Source organism: Vulpes lagopus, chromosome 3, assembly GCF_018345385.1.
Source record: "Vulpes lagopus strain Blue_001 chromosome 3, ASM1834538v1, whole genome shotgun sequence".
Taxonomy (NCBI): domain Eukaryota; kingdom Metazoa; phylum Chordata; class Mammalia; order Carnivora; family Canidae; genus Vulpes; species Vulpes lagopus.
The window spans coordinates 118895773-118921404 of NC_054826.1; the positions used below are offsets into that span (position 1 = coordinate 118895773).

General features: G+C 41.3%; 2 protein-coding genes across 3 annotated transcripts in view; one reads left to right on the forward strand and one right to left on the reverse strand.

The window, feature by feature from the left end:
• The window catches only part of SHISA9 (shisa family member 9), a 277053-nt gene that overhangs the window by 60486 nt on the left and 190935 nt on the right, over positions 1–25632 (reverse strand). The gene's annotated exons all lie outside the window — the stretch shown is intronic.
• Positions 24695–25003, forward strand: LOC121486255 (10 kDa heat shock protein, mitochondrial). The gene has a single exon (XM_041747096.1). The coding sequence runs from the start codon at positions 24695–24697 to the stop codon at positions 25001–25003; it is 309 nt and encodes a 102-aa protein (XP_041603030.1).

Here is a 25632-nt window from a genome sequence, read left to right on the forward strand (position 1 = left end):
GTCCAGTACACTGAAAACTACAAAATCTTATTGAGAAAAAATTTAAAGGACCTAAATAAATGGAATGGTACACTGTATTCATAGTTTAGAAGGCTCAATGTTGTTGTCAATTATTCCTAAATTATTATGTAGATTCAATGCAATCCCAATCAAAATCCAAGCAGGCTTTTTTTGCAGAAATGACCAGCTGATTCCAAAATTCATATGGGAATTCAAAAGATCTATAATGACCAAAGCAACTTTGAAAAGTAGAATAAAATTAACTCAGAGATATTAAATAATTTTCCTAAGGTCAAGGGAAGATCATGTCTTTCTCCTCCCTTAAATGACATTTGTGATTTATCACCTCTCTCCCCAGGACTTGTTCTAGGTAAGTACTTCCAAATGCATTTTCTCATTTAATTCTTACTATGATCCTAGAAGTTTAGCATTAGTAGCTTTCTTTCATTTTATTTTTATTTTTTATGATCACATTTTATTGAAGTATAGTTGATACACAATGTTACATTAGTTTCAGGTATACAACATAGTGATTCAACAAGTCTACACGTTATGTTATACTCACAAGCTTAGCTACCACCTGTCATTATACAACACTAATACAGTACTATTAACTATATTCCCCATGCTGTACTTTTCATGCCCATGACTTATTCATGCCATAACTAGAAGTTTGTCCTTCCCACTCCACTTCACCCATTTTGCCCATCCCCTCCCTTCTGGCAACAATCAGTTTGTTTTCTACATTTATGAGTCTGTTTCTGCTTTTTGTTTGTTTTTGTTTGTTTGCTTGATCATCTGGTTTTTAGATTCCACATATATGTGAAATAATACAGTACTTGTCTCTCTCTTTGTGACTTTTTTCACTTAGAATAATACCCTTCAGATCCATCATAATTTTGCAAATGGCAGGCTTTCACTCTTTTTATGGCTGAATAATATTCCATCATATATGTATTATATATATATATAATATATATATATAGATAGACACCACATCTTCTTTATCCATTCATTTGTGGAGAGACAGGCTGCTTCCATACTTTGGCTATTATAGATAATGCTGCAATAAACATTTGACAAAATCCAACATCTGTTCATGTTAAAAACTCCCGACAAAATGGATTTAGAGGGAACATATTTCAACATAATGACAGCCCTCAGCTAACACCACACTCAATGGTCAGAAACAGAGTTTTTACTCTAGGATCAAGAACAAGACAAGGATGTCCACTCTCATTACTCTTAGCTTTGCAGACAATGAAACAGAGACTCAAATAAGTTATGTGAATTGTCCAAGGTTTCTCAGGTTCTGTTCATGTTCTTTTAAAACATGTTCTTTAAGAGAAAGATGTGGGCTGCTTTAGAGGATGTTTTAAATAACACATTAAGAATCGAAAAGAGCCATCTCTTGACAGGACAACTACTCCAAAGTGATAAAACAGCATATATTCAAAACCACTACCTCTTCTTCTCATATCAGTATTTTTTCATGTAAATGACTAACTTAATTTGCTCTCCATTCCAGAGCACTAGCAATTGAAGTCTTTTTCAAATATTCTGACATCTACTTTGCTGACATTCTCTCCCATTTTCTCTTATGACAATGATCATATACCTGCATGATAATAGCCACCTTCTATGCCAATGGCATTACAGCAAAAGCCTGTATGTAACACTGTCAAGGCCCAGGAGTGGCCAACTTATTTCCAATTCCATTTGCTATGCTTTGATTCTATCACAAAAAAAAAAAAAAAAAAGAATTGGACAAGCCCTGAATTTGTCTTAATGGAATTTGGTTTATTATTACAGCAATCAGTTCCATGTATCAAAAATGTGTGCTTATACCCAACACTATGAAGGATGCTAATGTAAAGTATAAAAGAACATCCTTGCTTCTCTGTTTTTCCTTGACAGCCCTATAGGAATGTGCAAATCTTGTTTAATTTGTTTCTTAATGACTCCTATATCTGAACAAATATCCACTTTCCCTGTTTACCAAGAAAGAATTACACCATTCTACACTCACTCATAAATCTTAAAAATTCATACTTATTCTCCTTAGTCTAGGCCCCAAGATTGATATGCATCGTCCTTGTCTCCAAGAAAAATCTCTCTCCCACCTCCTTCCAAACGCTTCTGGTTGCGTCTACCAAATTTTATATTACCTACTTGAGAATGTTGGGGGCTATATGGGCTAATTCATCTACTGGCAGCTACATCTGAAATCCACCTCTGCCATAACACTTTCCCCTTCCCCAGTACAAAGTTTCCAAGGAAACAAATCTTTAGTAACCCCCATCCATTTCTTGCACTGGTAGGGAAAAATACCCAGAAATAGATTTTGCCTATAAGGCACACTCCAAACTCTCCAACCCCAGCCTGCCCATAACGTTGTCATGTATGTGGCTCACATTCAAAAGACCCACTGCCTATCAAAGAGGCTGGGATATAGAAAGACAAGAAAAGCTGGTACATGATGGCCTGGATCCTCATCTTAGGTCTGGGCCAACATAGGTGCTCCACTCAAGATGGCTGGAACAGAAAAATGCTTTTGAGTTCATTTGGATGTGGCATCTTAACTATAGAGGGCAGTCAAAGTTGAGATGGGACAAGTGCCAAGAGTGAACCAAAATGAAAAGGAAAGATTAACTGCTTCAGAAGTTGATCAGAAAAATGTCTTGAGATAGGTTGAGAAGCTGAGAGTACACTTACCATGATGAGCACAGATTCATATACAGAATTGCTGTATCATATTGCATACCTGAAACCAATACTTATGTTAAAAAATTACACTTGAATGAGAGAGAGGTTGTTTAGAAATAAAAAATAGCGTTGAGGAGGTATTAGAGTCCAGGTCCATGTGGGCTTACCCACATGGGCAGCTGAGTCTGATGATATAAAGGCCTGAGCGGTCAGGAGAGATATCTTCAGTGATGTCACAATGATTGATCATCAACACAGTAGATCCCCTCCTCCCTTGACTTTTGACTACTCTTGCATGGTCTAATTTCCCAGGGACATCTCAAAAAGCCCTGGACAGTCTGGAGCTCCCCACAGCCTATAATTTTCTCTATTCACAACACCCTGGAACCATCCAGGACTGAAAAGTCTGTGAATTTCTATTGCTCCTTTGAAATACACATGTCTTTGGCTCTAACCAGGGTTTGTCTTTTCCAGTAAATTATTTGTAAAGCTTTGGCTCAAATGCCAACCTTTCAACTTCTCTTGCAATGGGAAATGGGACCAGGGAAAGAAACCAGGGTCATTTGAATCCAATATCTACCCTGAGGCTGAGAATCCATTTGTTCCCTTGAAACCATCCAGTCTGAAAAGAAGAGTGTTGATTTCCCACCTGCCCTGTCTCAGCCAGAGGCAGTAGAAGGAGACTTCAGGGAGACATCATCATTCCCTCCCATCAGAATGTTCCTAATAGAAGTATTCTAATAGATCTATGTGCATATGTTGGAGGAGTTTGTTAAGTATTAGGTTCAGAGGGCCATATCTTTAAACTGGGCTCAAGGAGGTATAAAAACCATCCTCAAAGAGCACATACTAGAATCCTCTCATCAGATTTTGTTCCTGATACCCAATGCTTGGGGTTGGGCCTCCTGATTTGATAACATGGGCAAAACATGACCCAACTTGCATTAGATGCACCCCATTTAAGCCATGTAGGACCCAATGGTTCTCTCCTTTTGGCTTCACTGTTTTGCAGGAAATACCTCTTGAAGGGACCAGGACTACCTTTGTAACATAATATACAATATGGGGATGTCAATCAACAAATTCTGTTTAAGTACCTCTTCAAGGAACAGTACTCCCTAGGCATGATAATAGGCAGACATTAAAAAGTAGAAGATGCAGGCTTGACTTCAGAAAACCCAATTTAACAAGTCAAGATAGCAAGTACTATTAACTGAACCCTGTAATCCATCCTCTCCTCCCTTCACTGTGGTCTAGTCATGCTCAATCTCGACCTATACCCAGAGCACCCCAGCTCACCCCACCTGGGCCTGTGCAGGTGGCTCTCTTTACCTGGAACTCTTTCCCCTTGGAAGGGACCCACTGACATCCACACATAAAGTTTCCTAAGCTTCCCTGATGTCACTGTTTTGGTATCTCCCTAGCTCTCACCTGCCACAATACAAAATTATTTTATTTATTATTTATTTTCTCTCTCCTCTACTAGTATGACCATTCTCTGAGAGTAAATAGTGTGCTTGCCTTAATATACAGGTTATCTCCAGTGCTGGCACGTAGTAGGCCTTCAGTGAATAATTGTGGGAGGAAGAAAAAGAGTGAGAAAGAAGGGCACCTACAGGGCTCAGTGGGTGAAGCGTCTGCCTTCAGCTCATGTCATGTTTTCAGGATCCTGGGATTGAGCCCCGTGTCGGGCTCCCAGCTCAGGGGGGAATCTGCTTCTCCCTCTCCCTCTGCCCTTCCTCCTAACCCTGCTCATGCTCACTCACTTGCTCTCTCTCTCTCTATCTCTCTCTCAAGTAAATAAAATCTTTTTTTTTTTTAAAGAGTGAGAAAGAAAGAACAATATAAGCTATAGGAATATTCATGGAAGAGAGAATTCTGTGGACTGAATGGTCATATAGAGACACCCAGGGGACAGATCAGAATCTGGGCCTTGAAGAAAGGGCAATCATTGGAACATCTCCATGAGCCTATACTCTCCCCTAAAGGAGGCTATCTCTAGCTCTCTGAGGCAAGGAAAGCTCTGCTAGCATAGAAATGTAGCAAGTATTCATCAAGAGAAAAGCATATGCTCCAAGGATGCTCTGATTCATGAACCAAGAGCCACTCATATCCATTCTTTCAATATAATGAGTGAAATTTTACTTGTTCTAGACAAGGGAACATGATCATTGCCAACCCTGAGATCCTTCTCAGAAGTGGACAGTACTGGCCTCACTTCTCAGGAAGCTCCATGAACCACTGGGGATCTGGAGACAACTCAGCATCATCGACCAAGGCAGCCTCTACCATTACACAGCAAGGAAGAGACAGGCTTCTGGGAACCACCCGTGAGACTCGGGCCCTGATGTAGGTTTTAGAAAAAGAGAGGAAACAGGTGTTTTTTATTGAATGCCAATAATATCTAGGTATGATGCCAAAGCATTTCACAAGGGTTCACTCATATAACCTTCCTAAGAATTCTTAGGGATGGGTCTTATTTTCCCAATTTTACAGAGGAGGAATCAATAATGTAATTGACAGTATTTGGTTGAGTTTATGTTTTATTGTTTCAAACATTTTCATCCCCCCTTCCCATGTTTGGGGAGCTCCCCATCTTATGAATCTTGGGGAGAGATGGAGTATACCTCCCAGGAGCTTAAAAGGCCAGATACTTTCTTTCCAGCCTCCCCTGTGGTTCAGGCAAGAGCATGTGACCTAAGCCTGGCCAATCAGCTGCATCAGTCATAGAGTGAATTTGGAGCTCTTGGCACAAGAAGCAGGGATGGTGAAAAGCCATCCTAGGAGCAGAAACACTGTTGACAACATCCAGTGTCCTGTGGTGTCAACAGCAAGGTCTTCACAGGACAGCTTCCGTGGCATGGCTGCTGTGTCTCCCTTTGTCTCTGCTCATTTTCCAAACTAGTTTCCCAGACACCATGGAAATTCTATGAGCAACCTAACATCTTTTCAATAAACTAATTTTCTGCTGGAATCATTCAGAGCAGGGTCCTCTTGTTTGCAATGAAGAATTCAGGCTGATTCAGCCTAGGAAAAGACTAAGCAAGTCACAGTCAGGGAGAAGCAAAGCTGGGATTTGGATGCTGGTCAGTCTGAAGGCAGAGCCCCTGTTCTTTGCACTATTTCTAAACTGCTCCATGGGGAAACATGGAAAAACTTGAATCACATTTTATACATGAGGCACAGAGAGGAGATATAACTGCCCAGCCTACAAGTGACCAGAAGACAAACATTTGGACGGTGAGCCCCTGGTTCCTTCTAGTGTACCAAAGTCACCCCCAACACCATGACTTCCTGATATAATGATCTTGTTTCAGACTGAGGAGCCCACATAGAGGGAATGAGACCCCAGAGATGAGTAAAAGCAGATTCACAATGAGACCACACACACAGAGAGGTGGGAGCTCACTGGACCTTGAGCAGTGATTTCTAAAAGTCTCATCTTAAAACAAATTCAAATCTGTGATCACTGCCAATTCCTGAGAAACCAGGAAAAGGAATGAATAATTGTCTGGGGGATGGGGGAATGGCATCTCCCCTTTAGGAGGGAGGAGAGTAAGTAGGGAAGACAGCTGAGAGGCGGTGACAGTCATTTAAGTTGACTTAAATGACACTGAACTGTTCTGATCCTGTTTTCATGTGTGCAAAATGAGGGTAACACCACTAGTTGTGCAGGTCTGTCTGAGAGAAGTTGATGATAGCAATTTCAAAAATAACCTATAGCACTTAATGTGTGCCACGCATCATTTCAAGGGTTTTCATACCTAAATTCTTTCAATTCTCATCAAAACCACACAAAATGGGTACGACTGCTGTAATCTCTGTTTAACTGATGAGAAAGGTTAAGTAACTTGCCCAAGCACAGCAAGTAATTGTACAGCTAGGATTGGACTCAGGTATTCTAGCTCCAATATCCGAGAGCTTCAGTACTGTGCTATTATAATGTATGCAATAGAGCTTTGTGACTGTAAGTTGTTCCACACATATTAGCAAACAATATACTTGATGCCAGGATAGATTATCAGCTCCAAGAAAGGAGACACAGATCTGTCTTGTAACCCAGCATCCAGCAAGTTTAGCCAATAATGAGTATATAAAGCATGTTAGGGAAGAAAAAGGGAAGGAAAGGAAGGAAGGAAGGAAGGAAGGAAGGAAGGAAGGAAGGAAGGAAGGAAAGAGAGAAGGGAGGAAGGAGAGGAGGGAGGGAGACATAAGATGAGGATTCAGATGGTAGCAAGATGGAACCTTGCCATCTGGAACTGAGAACGAATGGAATGTAGAAACAAGTTTCTAAATGGGGATCCTCTGAAGCATGCTTGAAAAGCCCTCAGCCAGGTTTCCAAAGGAAATTTGCAAATTGCTTCTATATATCTATATCTATATCTATATCTATATCTATATCTATATCTATTCTCTATCTATATCAACAGTCCATAAGTGTTCAGTTCCTTTGTACTTTCATGTTCCGATGGTGCACACAATGTGGAGTCAAGTGCACAGATGAGAGCACATCTGGTTGTCCACCTGCGCAGGTAGAGGTGTGCATGGGATTCTGTGCAGATAGAATCCCACAGGCGTGCGCAGCTTTTGAGGTGCACGGTTGTACAAGGACACAATTTTAAATGTGTACACAATGGGACCCAGCGAGGAGTGTTTGCAGCACTAGGTGCACACCATAGGTGCGCACCGTTCATAATGGGCTAATAATAATTTGCGCGTGGTGTGTGCAAGGCTCTGTCCTAAGCCTGTTGCAAATATCAACCCCATTTAATGCTCACAGTGGTTATGGGTGCACCCAGTTACGCACGTGTGCATGGCTCTGTCTGAACTGCGCATACATACATTGCTGTTAGGTAAGCACAGGCTCAGACTAGCTGTCAATTTTCTGCCGCTTAACCCAAGCTACATGAATAACACCAGGAAGGCACACTTTCCTGGGCTGGAAGCAGTAACAATGAATTAAAAGATAGATCATAAAGTCCTTTCAAAATACCATCCACTTAAGAAATAGCAGACACCCAGCCTGCGTTCTCTTGCTGTGTAAACACATTCCCACCACCCTACTCACTTAAATAAGGCTCACTCCACTCTGGCATCCCCGCAAACACATTTTTTTACAGTTTCTTTTTCAAAAACAAGATTGCTCCCTCGGCAACTGTTTCCAAGCACATTCCCTCGTTCTGGGAGAAGGAAGGAAAAATCAGAGCAAGCCTCTTGTTACTATACAGGGAACACAGAGCAGGGGCAGAGGGAGAGCAGACATGGGGAAGAGGCAGAGGAGCTGGAGTTGATGGTATATAGTAAGACACACGTCCCCAGGAGAGAAGTGGCCAAATGCCCCCTGACCCAGCAATATCACCCCCAGGCCGAGTAATCACTAGTTGGTTGGAAGGCTGTAGTGTGGGTATACCAGTTAGGATCATTCCCTACTCCACTGTGCGTGTGTGCATGTTTGTGTGTGTGTGTGTGTGTGTGTGTGTGTGTGTCACATTCATACCATTAAAGGCCAGAGGCCATCCCTGGAGCAGCCTGGTGGAGCTAATGAGGAGACCGAAATTATTTCCCTCAGAGAGGGGATGTCTTTTTAACAATGGCATTTGCTCAACAGCATGTTGACTACTTACAGTAGCAAAAATAGACCCTGGGGCAGCAGTGAAGGTGGGGGTGGGTGGGTAGGAATAGGAGACTAGAAGAAAAGAATGCTTTCCAGCCCACTCTGTGTGCTTAATGCAATAAATAATTCTGCTCTATCTAATTCATTCCACTCCATCCTATCCAAATGCTTCCCCCCATCTTATTCCAAGAATTCCACTATGAGCTATTTTGTGCTCAGCCGTTCCATCCCACTCCAATTGCAACTCATTCCATTGGATACTGGTCAGATCCATTCTTCCCTAATCTACTTCTGCGCCACCTCAAGGGCTTCCATTTTCTTAATCCATCCCCTCCCATTATTTCATTGTCTTTTTAACCATTTCAATCTGTTTTCCTGGTAGCTCCTGCTGGTAGTAGTCCATCAACTAGACAATGTGAATCGTCCTGAGGACCACAAGGGATGTGGAGAAAGGGACAGAGCCCCTCATCCCTGCACTCTTCCTGGGGAGGCAGAAACAATCCTTACAAAACAATATGACAACCGTGTAACCTGCCCTGCTTTCACAGACCCCATTGACTAAAGAATCATGGCCACCACCACCACCCCCAAAATAAACAATAAGGGCTTAACTCTCTACACAGATCATGGATAAGAAACCAAGTCTGCTTTGGCGCCATGCAGAAGGAAATTCAGGCTAATAAGTGGTCAAATTCCATATATTCTCTAGCAGCAACAAAGGGGTAGGTACCAAACAGCCCCCAAAATCCCAGTGGCTTAACACAAAGATCTATTCTCACTCATGATTCATGTCTCATGCACTAGCTGGGGGGTCTGCTTCATGGTAGCCTTACTGCCAAAACCCAGCTGACCGTGCATCCACTATTCCGAACACTGCCTATCACCATGGTGCGGGGGGTAGAGGGAGGGAGGGGAAGGGGAACCACGTGGCAAAGAATGAAGTGGCTCCTAAATGTAGTGGCTTCCTACCCAGAACAGATATACTTCATTTCCACTCACAGGTCACCATCCTAAACAAGCATGGCCACATTCAAAGGTCAGGGCAGAGAAATCACTCTTTGGGAAGTTCAGGGCCCAGGGACTATTTGATGGATAGCAAGCACTAATGGCTACCACACCAGCTGGGTATCTACAGGTCTATAATCTATCTTCCTGGAGCCCTGGTCTTTTCATTTTTCACTTTAAAACCTACTTCTTAGGTCTGTTGTAAAGATTAAATGAATAAGGTATGGAAAGAACTCAACCCATAGTAGGTGCTTAATAAATATGAATTTCCCTCACTGAGTCTGCAAGTATCTCCCTGCTAGCCTACTTATAAAAGCATCATAGACAGAAACTAGATGGCTCTTATCTGGGAACAGAGGAGAGATTTCAATCCCCCACCCCCAGCCCAGCCCTCATATCTGTTGCCTCTATTTGAAACAGGAGCTTAAGCCACCTGCTCGTTGATGATCCATCTGCTTTGCAAATGTAAAAGTGTAATTATATCACAACACTGATTTCTGATGGGCATAGACCAATACCCAGAGATGCTTCGTTCCCAAACATTGCAGAAAAAAAGTACCACACTCCCTGGAGCAGAAGTGTAATCAAAATGAACGATCATCAAGTACAATATTTTCTCATGCTCCAGAGAAGACTGGCAAACATCCTGGAACATCAAGTTTGGACCCCTCCAGAGGGCCACATCTCTCTGTTTGCTGGAGCTTGTAATGGGGTGGAATTGGTACTATGGGGCATGATTTTGCCTTATCTGAAGGCCCGGTGGGAAGCAGGGACTGAGGAGCCCTTTCTTTGTGGGAAGTCACACATTGGAGTTCCATCACAAGGTTCCAGAACAATGGGCACAGAACGCCTCGCAATCCACTGAACACCACACGGGAAGAGCCAAGAGCAAGAAAGTTCCACAGTCTATCAATTTAGGAAGCCAATATTCATCAAGCACCTCCTCTGTGCTAGGTATTGGAACAAAACTATGATTATCTACCCCTGAGTGGATTGCAAACACTAAGTTTTTCATCAAAGGCCAATATGGAAACAAACATTTATAGGCCAACTCTGTTTTGGACATGTGTTGTTGTTGTTGCTGTTGTTGTTTCTGGTTGAAAATCTGTATCTATATCCTATTGCTATTATGGCAAACTCGCACACAAATGTGTGGCTTAAAACAATACAAATTTATTATTTTATGTGTCTTGAGGTCAGAAATCCAAAAGGGTCTCATGGAGCTAAAATCCAAGTGTCAACAGAACTGCATTCTTTTCTAGGAGAAAACATTTTCCCACCTTTTACAGCCTCTAGAAACTGCCTTCATTCTTTAGCTCACAGATGTCTTCCATCTTGAAAGTCAGCATTGGCTGGTTGAGTTTTTCTTATAATACATCACTCTGACCCTCATCTGCCTACCTTGTCCACATTTAAAGGACCCTTGGGATTATAATGGCTTACTTGGATAACACATTATAGTCTCCTTATCTTTAAGTCCACTGACTAGCAACTTTAATTCCATCTGCAACCTTAACTCTCCCTTACCATAACATATTCACAGTTTCTGGGATTAGAATGTGGATCTCTTTGGGACCATTATTCTGTCTACCACATTATCTATTACTCTGATACAGTCTTGATCAATCCAGCAAATTGAGTGTTCTCTCCTTGCCTTTCCAAAGACTGAACATGTGACCCAAGGTAAGTCAATCACATACCATGTTGCTGGCATTTAAGTCTTGAGTTGAGTGACCCACTTATGGAAAATGGTTGAGGCTCACTCATCTCAATGACAGACCATGTTAAAAGGCCTCTTTAGTTCCAGTTCTCTGAAACTTCCCTGGTCTCTTTCCTTTCTAAAGTGATGTTTTCAAGCATTTCTCCCAAAGCCATGAGCTGTCCCATATTTCTTCCCATTGGTCATTTATTTGTTTAAGTCATCCAGAATTGGTTTCAGTTGCTTGCAACCCATAAGCCCAGAGAGACTCAGGCACAAAAAGAGACACATGGAGACAGAGAAAACCACGGAACCTAAAGATAAAGCAGGCATACAGGCACACTCTTCTGACTTGTATGGAGGACAGCAGACTTATTCTGAAAAAAAAAAAAAAAAGTGAGTCTGAAATAAATAGCTCGGCCAGATGAATTTATTTCTAGGGAGTCGTAGTGGTAGACTTGTTATATGCATCTCTGGGTATTTTCACAGTTCCATTGTTGGAACTAGCCCCTTTTATTTATTTACACTGAATGAAAAGAGCAGTATCATAATATGCATGAAATAAGGTTTCTGCTTTGTTTTCTTCCCTGATCTTTTTCTCACGTAATTTAATCTAGGGAGTCATTCTGACCCCTATGGGCAAAGGCTGCAGAACTGATGGCTCCTGCTGTCCACTCATTCATTCAAAATTAATTATAGCAACCTACTCTGTGCCAGGAACCTTAGGGATATGGAGATGAAAAAGTCAGACTCCCTGGGCCCAAGGGCCCTACGTATTCACTCATCTAAGACAAATTTCCTAAGCATACCTACTAGGTGTCAGCTCATCCATAGTCTTATTCTTGTGGAGAATAGAGTCTAAAGATAAAGGAGGCATGTGTGCTGGTGTGCAGAACAGCCAGCAGGGAAATCTATTTTTTTCTGAATGAGAATAGTGCATTTGGCTAATTGATAAGCATATAAAATATATTTAGTTCAAGAATTTGTAAAGGTTTAATTATGCAGTCATGTAAATTTGGAAACAGTCTTTCTAAAACAACAGTAGAGATAGATACTAATTGAAGAGAGTTGGGGGAGCATGTCTTGGTGAATAGGATATATAAAGAGGACAAAGCGACAGTCTTTATATTCTTGTGACCATTAGAGCAAGCTGAACTTTTTGTTGTTCAGGCAAATGGAGGACGTAGTCTACTGAAAATCAAAGAGACTGGGTGCCATTCTTGGTTGTTCCATTTTTGGAGCTTCTTTCTCGTGTTAATTATAATATAAAAAAAGTAAATGTGCAATAATTAGGGGCAGAATAACCCACAGTCTGCTGATTCCACCTTGGGAATACTGGGATAGAGTTTGAGAAAGGTTTAAGATGAGGGCAAAGATGAAGATAATATGGAGAAAGATTTGGGGATTCAGTTAAAGGGACAGACCACGATCATATTCTTGATGGCATCTCACGTACCTATGATATCTACCTGCATTTTCCTCCATGGTCATGGTTGAAACCAGAAAAAATAAACCAAGTTCTTACAAATGCACATAATACTTCACCTGCTCTGCTTCTCACCATCATTGCATGGGGGGAGTCCTAGACATTACTTCTCAAATGTCATTATGAATCACCTCATTATTAAAGGTTGTACTCCAGTTCAGTATGTCTGGGGTAGTTGAAATTCTGCACCTCTGACACACTCCTAGGTGATGACGATGACTCCTTAGAACACATGTGGAGCAGCAAGGCTTGGAGTAGTCTTGGAGACTTACATATCCTGGAGACTGTTGTGAACCTCTCCCTGTCTCCTGCTGCTGCCAAAGAGGGCCAAATCTGCCACAAAGGTGAAGGATGGGGCACAAAGGTCACCAAGAACAAGGAGCAGAGACAGAGTGGAATAAACCTGAGTCTGCCTTGGGGTATCTGGGAAACCTAACCAGGATGAGGCCACACTTGAAGGGTGAGCAAAAGTTTGCCAAACCAACTAGGAAGAGGAGGGTAGGGCATGGAGAGGAGTCAACATGAGCAAAGACATGAGCTATAAGCAAATAAATGTAGCATATCTGAGGAAATACTGAAGGGTCAACATGGGGGAAGAGTAAAGCTCTACCTTCAAAGGAAAAACCAAAGAGCAGGAAATTCAATCTTGGATGAAGGGGTACACACACCCCAATGTTTATAGCAGCGATGTCTACAATAGTCAAACCATGGAAAGAGCCTAGGTGTCCATCGACAGATGAATGGATAAAGATGTGATATACATATATTGTACTATATTATATCTCTATATATAATCATATATAAATGTATATACACATAATAGAATATTACTCAGCCATCAGAAAGGATGAATACTTACCATTTACATCAACATGGATGGAACTGGAGGGTATTATGCTGAGCTAAATAAGTTAATCAGAGAAACAGGGCAACCTGGGGCTCAGCAGTTTAGTGCCACCTTCAGCCCAGGGCATGATCCTGGAGACCCGGGATCGAGTCCCACATCAGGCTCCCTGCATGGAGCCTGCTTCTCCCTCTGCCTGTGTCTCTGCCTCTCTCTTTCTCTGTGTCTCTGGTGAATAAATAAATAAAGTCTTTTTTAAAAAATCAGAGAAAGATAATTATCATAATTGTTTCACTAATACGTCAAAATATAAGAAACAGCAAAAGGATCATAGAGGAAGGGAGGGAAAATAGAATGGGAAGAAATCAGAGAGGAAGACAAACCATGAGAGACTCTTAATTATAGAAAATAAACTGAAGGTTTCTGGAGGGGAGAGGGGTTGAGGGATGGGGTAACTGGATGATGGGCATTAAGAGGGCACATGATGTGATGAGTACTGGGTATTATATGCAACTCATGATTTACTGAACTCTACATCTGAAACTAATAATGTACTATATGTCAGCTAATTGAATTTAAATTTAAAAAATTAAATTATTTTTTTTAAAAATTCAATCTTGGCCAGAGTTGATACCAGAAAAATAGGCCTGTTTTTTTTTTTTTAATTGATGATGATGAAGACCACTGAATATTTTCTATGTGCCAGGCACTGTTCATGATTCTATCTCTTGGACATCACAACAATCCCCATTTTAGAGTTGGGGAAAACAAGGCTTAGAAAAGCCAGGTAAGCACCCCGGGGCCCAAGAAGCTAATAGATGAAGGAACTGGAATGTGACGCAAGGTAACCTGACTCTAGGCGCCATGTGCTTAACCATCATGCAACATTACCTTCTGCCTGGTGCTACAGTCCCTGCCAGTAGGTAGATTTTTGAAACCCTATAAACTGGTGCCCAGGGAGCATGAGCAGAAAAGCTCAAGGCATTAAACCACAGTTTCTCCGCATGGTCCTCCTCATCTCTATTCCCAGTTGCCCTTGAACACTCAGGCTCAGAACATGAGCCTGATCAGCTGGAGTTCCCAGTCTTTTTCCCAGGCATTCATCTCACATCAAGAGAGCCTGGGAAGGTGTATGTGCAAGAAGAGACCATTTTTCATGTTTTGGTCTGAGTTTTCCTGTGTTCAGGAAGCTCATAATATGGGCTGAGGGTATCACTTTCCCCCAAATATTCCATCCTTTAACCAGAGCAGTAAATATCCCTTTGCCCAGAACACCTGCTGCTGCTGCTAGTGGTGAATGAAAGGGCTTTACACTCCCATCACCAAGGGTAGAGGAGGCACTGACGTCAGAAGTCAGAGCTGTTGGAGTTACATAATCCCGGAAGCTGCTTGAGCATCAAATAAGGCCATATTTAACCTCAGGGGAGCCAAAAATAGGCAAATAGAATTTTATTTCCCAATAAAAACTTTAAAGTTTAAATAATATTTTTTTAGTGATCCTAGGCAAGGATTGCATTTGGCCCCAGGCAATGTTTTCACTGTCGAATTATGATCCCTAGGAAATAAGTATGGTATATATACATGGTATAGTCATGGCATATGTGTGTGTGCATACATGTGAGTGAACGACAGTGTGTATGTGTGTATGGGGTATGTGTGTGTGGATAAATATAGATAGAGATATGGCTGTGGCTATACATATATACATAGATATAGGTATAAATATAGAATGTGGGCTGTGGTTTGCTGTGGTGGAGTAATAGAAGAATGAGTGTTTATGTAACTGGGGTGAGTAGGTGAGTATGAGGTTTGTATATTTTCTGAGTGGGAGGGTTTTGATACAGGTGTGTAGTATATTTCTGTGACTAAGAGCATGAGCTGTATGGGTGTGTTGTAGAAACTGTGCATGGTGTGTGTGGTAGGTGTGTGTTTGCAGGGGTGTGTAAGGGTATGTGAGCATAAGGCATTGCATCTGCTCTTGCTTCTGTGAGTGTATGGTGGATATATTTCACTGAGTGTGGGGAATGTGTGTTTGTGTGTATTCAAATTGTGTGGGGATGTGTGGGAAATGTATGTTGACAGTGTGCATGTGTGGGTAGCACCAGAACTATGAGTTGAGCATGCAGGTGTGTGCTGGAAGGGGTATGTACCTATTCATGTGTGTGTGCATGTGTGTACACCATGCCTGATGACACCAGGAAAGATGGTCACAGAGTCCTGAGCATATCTTTCCGACATTTAGAACATCCTCCAACATATTTAGATCCTCCTCCAACATACTTCCAGAGACCTATTTGAAGGTGTTCTCCAGAATGCTGACCTACTGTTCTCCTTTGCCCCTCTGGGACTCCAAACCCTAATTAACCCTTTGACTAGGCACAGTGTTTAGAGTAATTATCATTTCTTGGTACATGTGGGCTTCTCTCAAATTCTTGTCTACAGGCAAAAGTCGTACCACCTAACAGAGGAGATGATCAAAACAAAAACAAGAAATCTGCCCTGAGAAGAAATAATATACAGTTAAAGCTCAGTTCACATTTTCCCACAAGAATTAAGATGACACAGTGTGGCTTAGAAGAAATTCTCTAGCTTTAGGGTTTCTAGTTTCTGCTCTGTCCCTGTTCTGTGGTCTGGCCTTAAGCAAACCTTTTCTCTTCTTGGCTCCAGAATCATCTTAATTCTTAACTACTCCAACTATATTTAGGTGTGGTTTTCATTGGATCCCTGCAGCCCCTGGATAGAATCCAGTTTCCTTAGCATGCCATTCAAGAACCTCCATGACCTGACTGTACTAGTTTCTTACTCCCCATTGTTCTTCCATGCCACCATATCTTCTAGGCTTACCAACCTACTCACTGTTCCTCAGATGCAATATTATCTCCTCAAAAGGGAGCACCTGGGTGGCTCAGTCAGGTAAGCCTCTGACTCTCGGTTTCGGCTCAGGTCACAATCTCACAGGTGGTGAGACTGAGCCCTGTGTTGGGCTCTGCACTCTGTGGAGAGTCCACTTAAAGATTCTCTTCCTCTGCCCCTCCCTCTACTCTGTCCCCCTTCTCTCAAATAAATAAATAAAATCTTTTTAAGAAATACTATCTCCTCAAAGAAACATATGTCACTGTCCTTTGTGCTGAATAAGTCCAACTCAGCTGTCTTCCCTTCTGTAGAAAAACCAAGGACCAGGAAGGACATATCCTACCATACTCACTCATTGACTGATTGATTCATTCATTCATTCAAAATGTTTTGGGGTAATTATTAAGCTCCAGAAACTCAACTAGCTTCTAGAATATGGTAGCCAGCCAAAAATATATGTACTTTGACCTTGTAAAGCTTATATATTAAAATTAACTGAAATCAGACTTTTCTCCAGAAAGCTAGTCCCAAAACCTGTGCCTAAATCTAGAGTGAAGGAAGTTTCAAGGGAATATCCCATCCATCCAGTTGGTGTCTCATTCATTAGTAATGACTAAGAGCATTAGTTCGGGATTCAGCACACCTCGGTTTGAATTTTGACTCTGCCAAGCTGCCTCATTGTAAGAGCTCAAAAAATGTTGGCTTCAAAAAGTATTACCTCACTTCCTCCCAGTGGGTTTGGATAGTAACCTTTTTATTTCCTCAATGCAAAAATTTTGACTTCAGCCTTGTCCATTGGGCTGAGGCTTCCAGTGTCTTCTCAACTCAACTAAATTTTTCATCATGTACTAGGATGTAAGCTCCATGAGGTTGGCAGTTTTTTGTATGTTATGTTCAGTGATAAAAGTTCAGTGTCTAAAACACAGTAGATTCTCATTAAATATTTGTTAGGAAAGTGAATACTGCACCTGTCAGCAGATTGAAGAAATAGATCTGTCCAATCATTACTATTACTTACAACTGCCCCTTTCCGCCTGAACTGTGAAATGTATTCCACACCTCACCTCTAATTCTCTCAATAAAATCATGAAGCAGGTCTGATTATTCCATTTTATAGGTGCGCAAGCTAAGTAATCTAAGACCCAGTGAGGTTAAAATTTGCCCAAGGCCACATAATTGCTAAGTGACACAACTGGAATTTGAATCCAAGGTTGGTTCCAACACTGTACTATGCTGCAATCGAGGAGCTCCTATGGTTTCCTGGGGAGAAGCAGTGAATCTTCTTTCCCTCTCATCCCTCTGATAGAGAATCCAAACTAGATGGTGAAGACTGCAGACAAAGAAGCTTGCATTAAGGAAACAACAGGGCTGAAGACACTGCATTGTCAATAACTGCTGAAAAATCATGGCACTAATTAAGAAAGATGCTCCTTGTTCTGCCAAAAGCTCTATCTTCTTGCAGGGATCAATAAATCAAAAATAATTGTTTACTTTTTCTAGGCTCCCTGCCTTCTCTTCTGCCTGTATTTTTTTCCTTCTTTCTTTGTATAATGTGAGAGTTGACGAAGGACCCTCATTTTCACTAATGAAAGAAACTTAATTTTTTGGCACTATATCCTTCATTAGAAAGAGCAAAATCAACTTAGTGGTGGCCTCTGCTTCCTTCTATTTGTCCAAACCAGGACCCAAGATCAGCAGAAGGCTAGTTTTCACATGCAGTTTGAGCTCCCATTAAATCTATTGTTTCAGGAGGAGCACTTAAAGATAGATGGTAACAGGCACTAAAAATGACAGTAGTCCTCGCCACTTGCTTTATCTTTCCACTTTCTCTCCCAGTAGTGTATGTAAAGCCAACAGCATTATGGCCCCAAAGAACCTGGAATTCAGAACCCAGGTTATCCACTTAATATAAGATGGACACAAGAGCAGAAATAAGTAATACCAACTTAAAGAAGTAGCAAGGAAAAAAATCTCCCATGCTGGGACATAAGCCAACAGCATTATGGCCCCAAAGAACCTGGAATTCAGAACCCAGGTTATCCACTTAATATAAGATGGACACAAGAGCAGAAATAAGTAATACCAATTAAAGAAGTAGCAAGGAAAAAAATCTCCCATGCTGGGACATAAGCAGATACATCCATCTGCAGAATTCTTGTCCAACCACAAGAAGAAGAGTAAAGGAAGAAGACATTGGTCATGGCCTTCCAAAGACTGTGCAGTACATGTCCAGGGCTGTGCTACCAACTTATATATGCTTTATGGTACATGTAATAAGTCAAGTGATATGCTGATAAATGTTTAAAAATCAGATTCCTGGGAGAAGAAAAAAGCAGTAATTTGTAACATTTGTCAATTATCATGGTGTAAATATTCTCACCATTGCAATTGCAAGCAACCAACATGAATGTTGGATTTGGGGAAAGATGTGTACAATTGATCCTTGTAGGTCAAAACAAGCATGCTCAGCATCCCCAGTGGTACTGCCCCAGGAATATTTTGACTATAATTTAGCTTTCCATGTGATTTAGCCCCTAGGAGAGAATTTACTTATCTGCCTTAATATTATCTGCTTGATGGCTAACTCTCCCTTTCAGTGGCAATAGATATATTTTTATGATAGTTTATGTATTGGTCTAGTGGCAGTCAGTTGCTGTTGGCAGTCCAACATGAATAGCCAACAAGGCTAGGGAGCATAGCCAAAGAATGGTGACAGGCCACAGTATGACCTCCCATTGGGGACCAGTGCAGCTGACCCACTGGTCTTCCCTCTGCCATGTGTGAAGTCCTCATCACCCTCTGCCGTAACAGTTTAAATTCCAAAGGATGGTTATGGGAACATATTTATCCTTGGCACACTGTGGTGTTAGACTGAAAACTTTCACTGATATGTTAAGCAAGTAGGCTAATTAGAATAAAAGAAACATCTACTGAGGACATTTACCCACCTCCACATGCTCTTAAGTGCATCCCTACTAACTTACTATATCTTTTCCCATAAAACATATAAAAAGGGGAATTAGGGAAAAGCCTTATGGTCCCTGTTACATATTCTATAGCATCTTGAATAATCTCCCCTCTAAAAAAAATTCTTCAACAGTGTGCAAACATCAAGGTTTCTCCATCCCTATGGAAATCTCTCTCCCTTGGTGAAATGAGGACATGATAAAAAAAATAATATTAAATCTGGGGTAAACAAAAGGCAGAGGTATTTTGAGCCAGATGATGGACCATCAAAAGGACAATTTGATAATTCACTGTCTGCAGACTTCATAGGAAGGCGAAATAACTGTGTGTAGCTCCAAATCAAAACTTGGAGTTTATCATTATAGACTAATGGTTTCTACTTACAAAGTTCCCACTGCAGCTGGCCAAAGAGTTGTAATAATCAATTGGGTTCTGATTACATGCATTTAGCTCAACTGTGAAAACCAAGTGGAGTCAAGTGGAACTTGAAGCTGTAGAGAATTAAACTGTCTGGCTTAAGCAGTATAGTTTGGGGGGCTCAGACTGTACTGCTACAGAAGGGAACATGTAGGCTACTGATGATGTGGAGTTAGGGAAGACCTAACAAGTAGTTGTGGCTACACCATTCAGCCTGGTCATGCTAGAAATCCTATTATCTAATACAATTACTATGATCCCTGGGCTCCCACTTCACCCAGTCCACCCCAGACAAGAGAGATCTAGAACAAAATCCAGTAGAGCCATCTCCAACTGGCTATGCATTCAAAGATGAGGCTCAGAAACATTCCTAGAATGGTAATGTCAAATCTTTATTTCAGGGAGAAGAGAAAATTTTATTTATTTTCACTTGTGCGGTGGGGAATCTTCTTACCATCTGAGTTCATTTCCTGCTTCCGCATGGATGATCTACAGATGTGTCCCTTCAGGGTTATCAACATGAATTGTCATTCTCAGTGTCCAGTATTACAGCTACACAGGAGATGGGAGTCATGGGGAGGCAGCAATCAGACGCTACGTTTTTAGACAAATCCCCATGACTTGTCTATTTTCTTATTTGTGTAATAAGTGATGCCAATAAACTGCAATTAATTAAGTCTATTAAATGTGAAACTGGGACAAGGAGTATATAGGAACTCCCTGTATTATCTTTGCAACTTTTCTACAAGTCTAAACTATTCTAAGATAAAACACTTCAAAACAAAAGACTACTAAGCAATTTCTGGTTCATTGAGATTTTGCTTCAGATTCAAGATATCACTCAGCTCATAACATGATGGCTCTAGTAGGCAGGTCTGGACTTGAGAATCTGGTTGAAAATTCACCAATGGGATTATCTCCATTATAAAAAAAAACTGCATAGATATAAGACTAGAAGAGGCAATTGCTGCCTTTGGAGGATGGGCTTCCATAGGCAAGGTAGAGGAAGGGGTTCTTATTTCTTTCATTTTTCTTTGTCCTCTAAATCTTCCACCATTACTTTTGAGGGAAATCAGAGTTGCAAAAAGGCTTCACTGTTGCCTGACCATCTGCAACGGAAAGCTTCTTAGTGTAATGTACCTTTAGGATCTGGTCTTGCTTCTCTGGTTTCATCATCCACTACTCTTCCTCTTCCTATAGATGACAGTATTTCTGGATAATTCTATATGCCCATAATTGTTCCAGACATCCTGTGTGGTTTCACAACTCTGAATCTTTGTGCATCAATCTTACAACTTGCCTCCTCCCCAGTCTAAATTTTGGGTGTTTCCTTCAAAACTTAGCTAATATCACCTTTCTTGGGAAAGCTTCCCTGACCTCACCAAGCCTCACTACAGAATTCATGCTCTCTTGTCACTGCCAGACACAGGTTTCTATCATTGCACTTATCATGCTGACTGGTATTGATCTGTCTGCATGGTTAGCCCACCTACAAAATCCCGAGGGCAGGATGGTGTGTGATGTATTACAACATTCCCAGAGACTACTACAGTGTCTGGCATATGGAACATATTACAATAAATCTTTTTTGGGTGGATACTGAATGGACTCACCAGCAGATGTTTGGTTACTCCCAGAAGGCAGCATCACTGACTTATGAAAGGAGAAAGGTTGACCAAGAGCCAAAAAAGAAAGGCACAACCAAACTGGGAAGACAGGTGAGAAGTGGCTGGAACTATAATATAACAGGCACAGGAATATAGTTGACCAGGAACCTCATCTGAGTCAGAGCCAGGGTGAGTGAGTCTGAGCTGCAAGGGCTGCCTCTTCTGAGGTCCCAGGGCAAAAGCTCTAAAGTTATCTTCCTGTGAGATGTCAGCCAAGACATTCTAACCCAACTTGTCTTGTTTACTCATATAATCCTTAAATTGTTAGGAACAAAATGCCCATTGGAGAACATCAAGTCTAATGGTCTGTAAACTGCACTTTCACAGGAATCTGAGATTCTAAAGAATTATTTCAAAGACAGAGGGTGTGGAGGAGTTTGGCGCTGCAGACACTCTAACAGGGCAGTTCCATTCGTCACTGGCTTACAGAGTGGCACTCCACAGAAAATTATTGAAGAAACAGTTCTGCTGATAAAGCAAAGGCAGAGATGGAGGGAGGGAGGAAGTAAGAAAGAAAAAGAGAGAGGAAGGAAGCTTGGAATGAGGGAGAGGAAGTCTGGGAAGGAAGGGAAAGAAGAGGGAAAAGGAAAAAGGGAGATGGAGGGAGGGAGGACAAAACAAAAAAAGATGGAGAGAGGGAAGAATGAAACTAGAAAGAAAAGGAAGGAAAGGAGGAAGGAAGGACAGAAGGAGACAGGAAAGGAAAGAAGAAAGGCAAGAGGGAGGGAGGTAAGGAGGGAGGGAGGTAAAAGAGAGGAAGGAGGGAGCAAATTTAAAGAAGAGAAACAAAAAAGGAAAAAAACCAACTCCTAATAACATCCAAACAAATCTGTCATGAGAAAATGAGGAGTCAGGAGAGGTGAATTTCTGAGGTCATGCAGGAAGGAAATGGCACTGTCACAATGATGACTCTAGTCCTCTCATTCCCAACTCAGCACACCACATTTGAGAACAGAAGTTCCATCAGCTCCATCTTCTTCCCCCTTCACCCCATAATGCAGTAAGTCACCCTAATAAAAGCTCCCAAACTACAGTGCCCAATGAAGTGAAAAGCAAAGGTGAAAGTAGGTATTGTGAAATTAAAAACTTCAAATAGGAGACCAGACACTCTGGCCATCTCATGAGCCATGAATCCTGAAAAAAAGATGTTGCTAAATAGGGAATCCTCATGACCTGCTCCCACAAATGGGGGGAAAATGATTCATAATTAGGGCAGCAATTGCTTGCATGTGAATAAGACCTATATGCCTGGAAATCCCTTGTCCTCCTAAAGGATTCAAATATGCCCCATGTGAGGCATTCATATTCCTAAATTACTGAGGAAACAAATCCCTCTTCAAAGATCATACAAGAGAGAACTTGAATAAGATATGGAGGGATGGTTAGTGGAATATAGGGTCTGGGGGTTGCTATAATTGTTCATTCAGCATGCCTTTTTCTGAGGGCCTCCTTTATGCAGTACTCCCCTAGGAAATGGATAGATAGGAATGAGGATGTGGGGCCCTGTTCTCAAAAGCTCAAAGTCTAATAGGTAGACTATCCTGATTATAATACTATATGATAAGGACTTTCATGATGTAGGGGAGGGATGGTGAGAACCTCCTATCCCACCTATCTGAGGACCTATCACAGTACAGGGGAGTAGAGAAGAGCTCCTAGCTCAGTAGTTCTCAACTTTTACTGGCATGTGGATTACTAGGGGGATCTTGTTCAAGTGTGGGTTCTGATTCAGTAACTGGGATGGGGCCTCAGATTTTGCATGTCCAGTGGAATTCAGATGAAGCTGATGCTGCTGGTTGCAGACTACACAGAGAGAATCAAGGTCCTAGAACAGAGTCACTCAAAACATGGACCATGGACTAGCAGCATCGCTATCACTTTTGAGTATGGATAAATGCAAATGCTCAGGTTTTCCTACAGACCTCCTAAATCAGAATCTCTGAGGATAAAGCCCAGAAAGCTGTGTTCTATCAAATTCTCAAGGTGATTCTTACAAACGCTAAGATTTGAGAAGTAGCATCTTTGTGGATCTATTTGAACCGAGTCCTAAAGAAAGAGATAAGATGGGGTGTCTCAGTGGCTCAGCGGTTGGGCATCTACCTTTGGCTCAGGGCGTGATCCCAGAGTGCCGGTATTGAGTCCCACATCGGGCTCCTTGCATGAAGCCTGCTTCTCCCTCTGCCTGTGTCTCTGCCTCTCTCTCTGTGTGTCTCTCATGATTAAATAAATAAATAAAACCTTTAAAAAAAGAGAGAGAGATAAGATTACCATGTTAAAAACTCCACTCAACAGCATCTATCATAGACTCCACTGTCTGCCTCCAAATTCAGCTCCAACAAATATTTCTCATTCACTTGGCCAGATCAACATCATTGCTAAGGCAAAACTGGATCTGATTTCCCATGAACTGAGACAGGCTTGAAAACTCTTGGAGAGGGAAAGAAGGATACATCCTATTGAAATGTCACAAAGATGGAAAGTGCGTGGCATGTGTGCCACCCCATGCTCATTCTGTTTCTGTGACAGGCATCATTAATCAGTCCCTGATCTCTTTCTTGCTTCACCCAGGCCCTATCTCAGAAATCTCAGCGTAGTTCTCCAGGCATCCCTTACTGACTGAGAGAAGCTTATACATAAGAGAAAGCCCATCTAGTCCTTTAAATCATCATGGACGGAGAACTCTAGTCAAAATAAATATTTTACCAGGTATGAGAAAAAAGCAGCCCCATTGTTTTTCTTCCTAGTGTGCATTTCTCAGAAAGAAGAATCCTTATGCCAGAGTCATAGGTGGGAGTGACCAAACTACCTATTCAGCAAGTGACATTTGCATATTTCATCCAAGAGAAAGAAGGGGGAGGAAATGCACATTTACTGAACATATACTCTGTATCGTGTACCTTCACAAGGGCATATAGAATATTTCATCTGATCCACACCATAAACATACAGAGTAAATTTTGTCATCCTTATTCTATTAGAGGAGTTTCAGAGAAGTTATGTGAGTTGCCTGCTCTCAAGCAGCTAGTAAAGAGCCTAAATTCAAGCCCAGGTCTCTCAGGCTTGAAACATGGGTCTTTTGCTATTACACTTTAATAAACAGAGGCATTGCTGATATGGTTGATTAAAAAAAAAATAAGGCCACATAATAGCACGGGCTTCAAGATAGTTATTTCTAGACAGCTCTAACTATTTTAAAAGAGTCCATGGATTCTCTTAAGGGGGCTTTTTTTAGCCCAGAATCTCTGAGTTTCAGATGGTCTGGGATGAAGATTTCATCTTCTGGTTGATTCCAAAGGACTTGAGAGTGTGGCCTGGAATATTTACCTCAGGAGCACAAAATCCTGTAGAAACAAATTGGTGGCTTTATTAGACAAAACCCAAAGGGATGGCAGCAGCAGCAGCTCCAGAGCAGGGTTCAACTGTGGAGGCCAGAGTCATGGCAGGGCAAGTGTTTAGAGAGTTTTTTCCCCTCTTTGATGGAGTTTTAGTTGAAAGGAATGCAGCTGAAACTGTAACCAAAGGAAGTATTATGCTTCCAGAAAAATCTCAAGGAAAAGTGTTGCAAGCAACAGTAGTAGCTGTTGGATCGGGTCCTAAAGGAAAGGGTGAAGAGATTGAACCAGTTAGTGTGAAAGTTGGAGATAAAGTTCTTCTCTCAGAATATGGAGGCACCAAAGTAGTTCTAGATGACAAGGGTTATTTCTTATTTAGAGATGGTGACATTATCGGGAAGTATGTGGACTGAAATCATTATTCAAATGGCATGAAGTGAAGCTGCCCATTCTAGTGAAGTTGTGAAATCTTTCATCATGTAAATAATTTTCATGTCTCTCTTTTATAATAAACTAATGGTATCCAAACTAATGATATCCAGTGTCTCTGAAGTTTAGTTCTAGTCTACCGATACAAACATTAGCAAATAAAAATACATAAATGAGAAAAAAACCCAAAGGGATGATCGCTTGCTTTAAATACTAATTCTGCAACCTGATTTTTTTTCCCTAAATTGGCCCTTGCTGGGGAGTATAATGTAATAAATACATCAATCTTATTGTTATTATTGTATATTATAATAATAATTACATTATTATCACTATTACTTTTATAGCAATGTCACATTGGGTTCTCTAAAAACAGATGCTGAAATGGAATTTGGGGTGCAAGATGTTTATTAGGAGTCAACATCTATGAAGAGAAATGGGAAAGAAACAAAGATGGGGCAGAGAGGTTGAACTGCAATCAAACTTGAAAAGCCTGAGACCCCCCAACAAGGAGCTTTGGAACAAATATCATGCATTAGGGTTGTTCCTCTTCAGGCCAAAATGCTCCAACCTTTATAAATCTGCCTCATTCAGGGGCATGTGGGTGGTGTAG

Coding starts and splice junctions, on each gene's coding strand:
- LOC121486255 (XM_041747096.1), top strand. CDS start 24,695: ATGGCAGGGCAAGTGTTTAGAGAGTTTTTTCCCCTCTTTGATGGAGTT.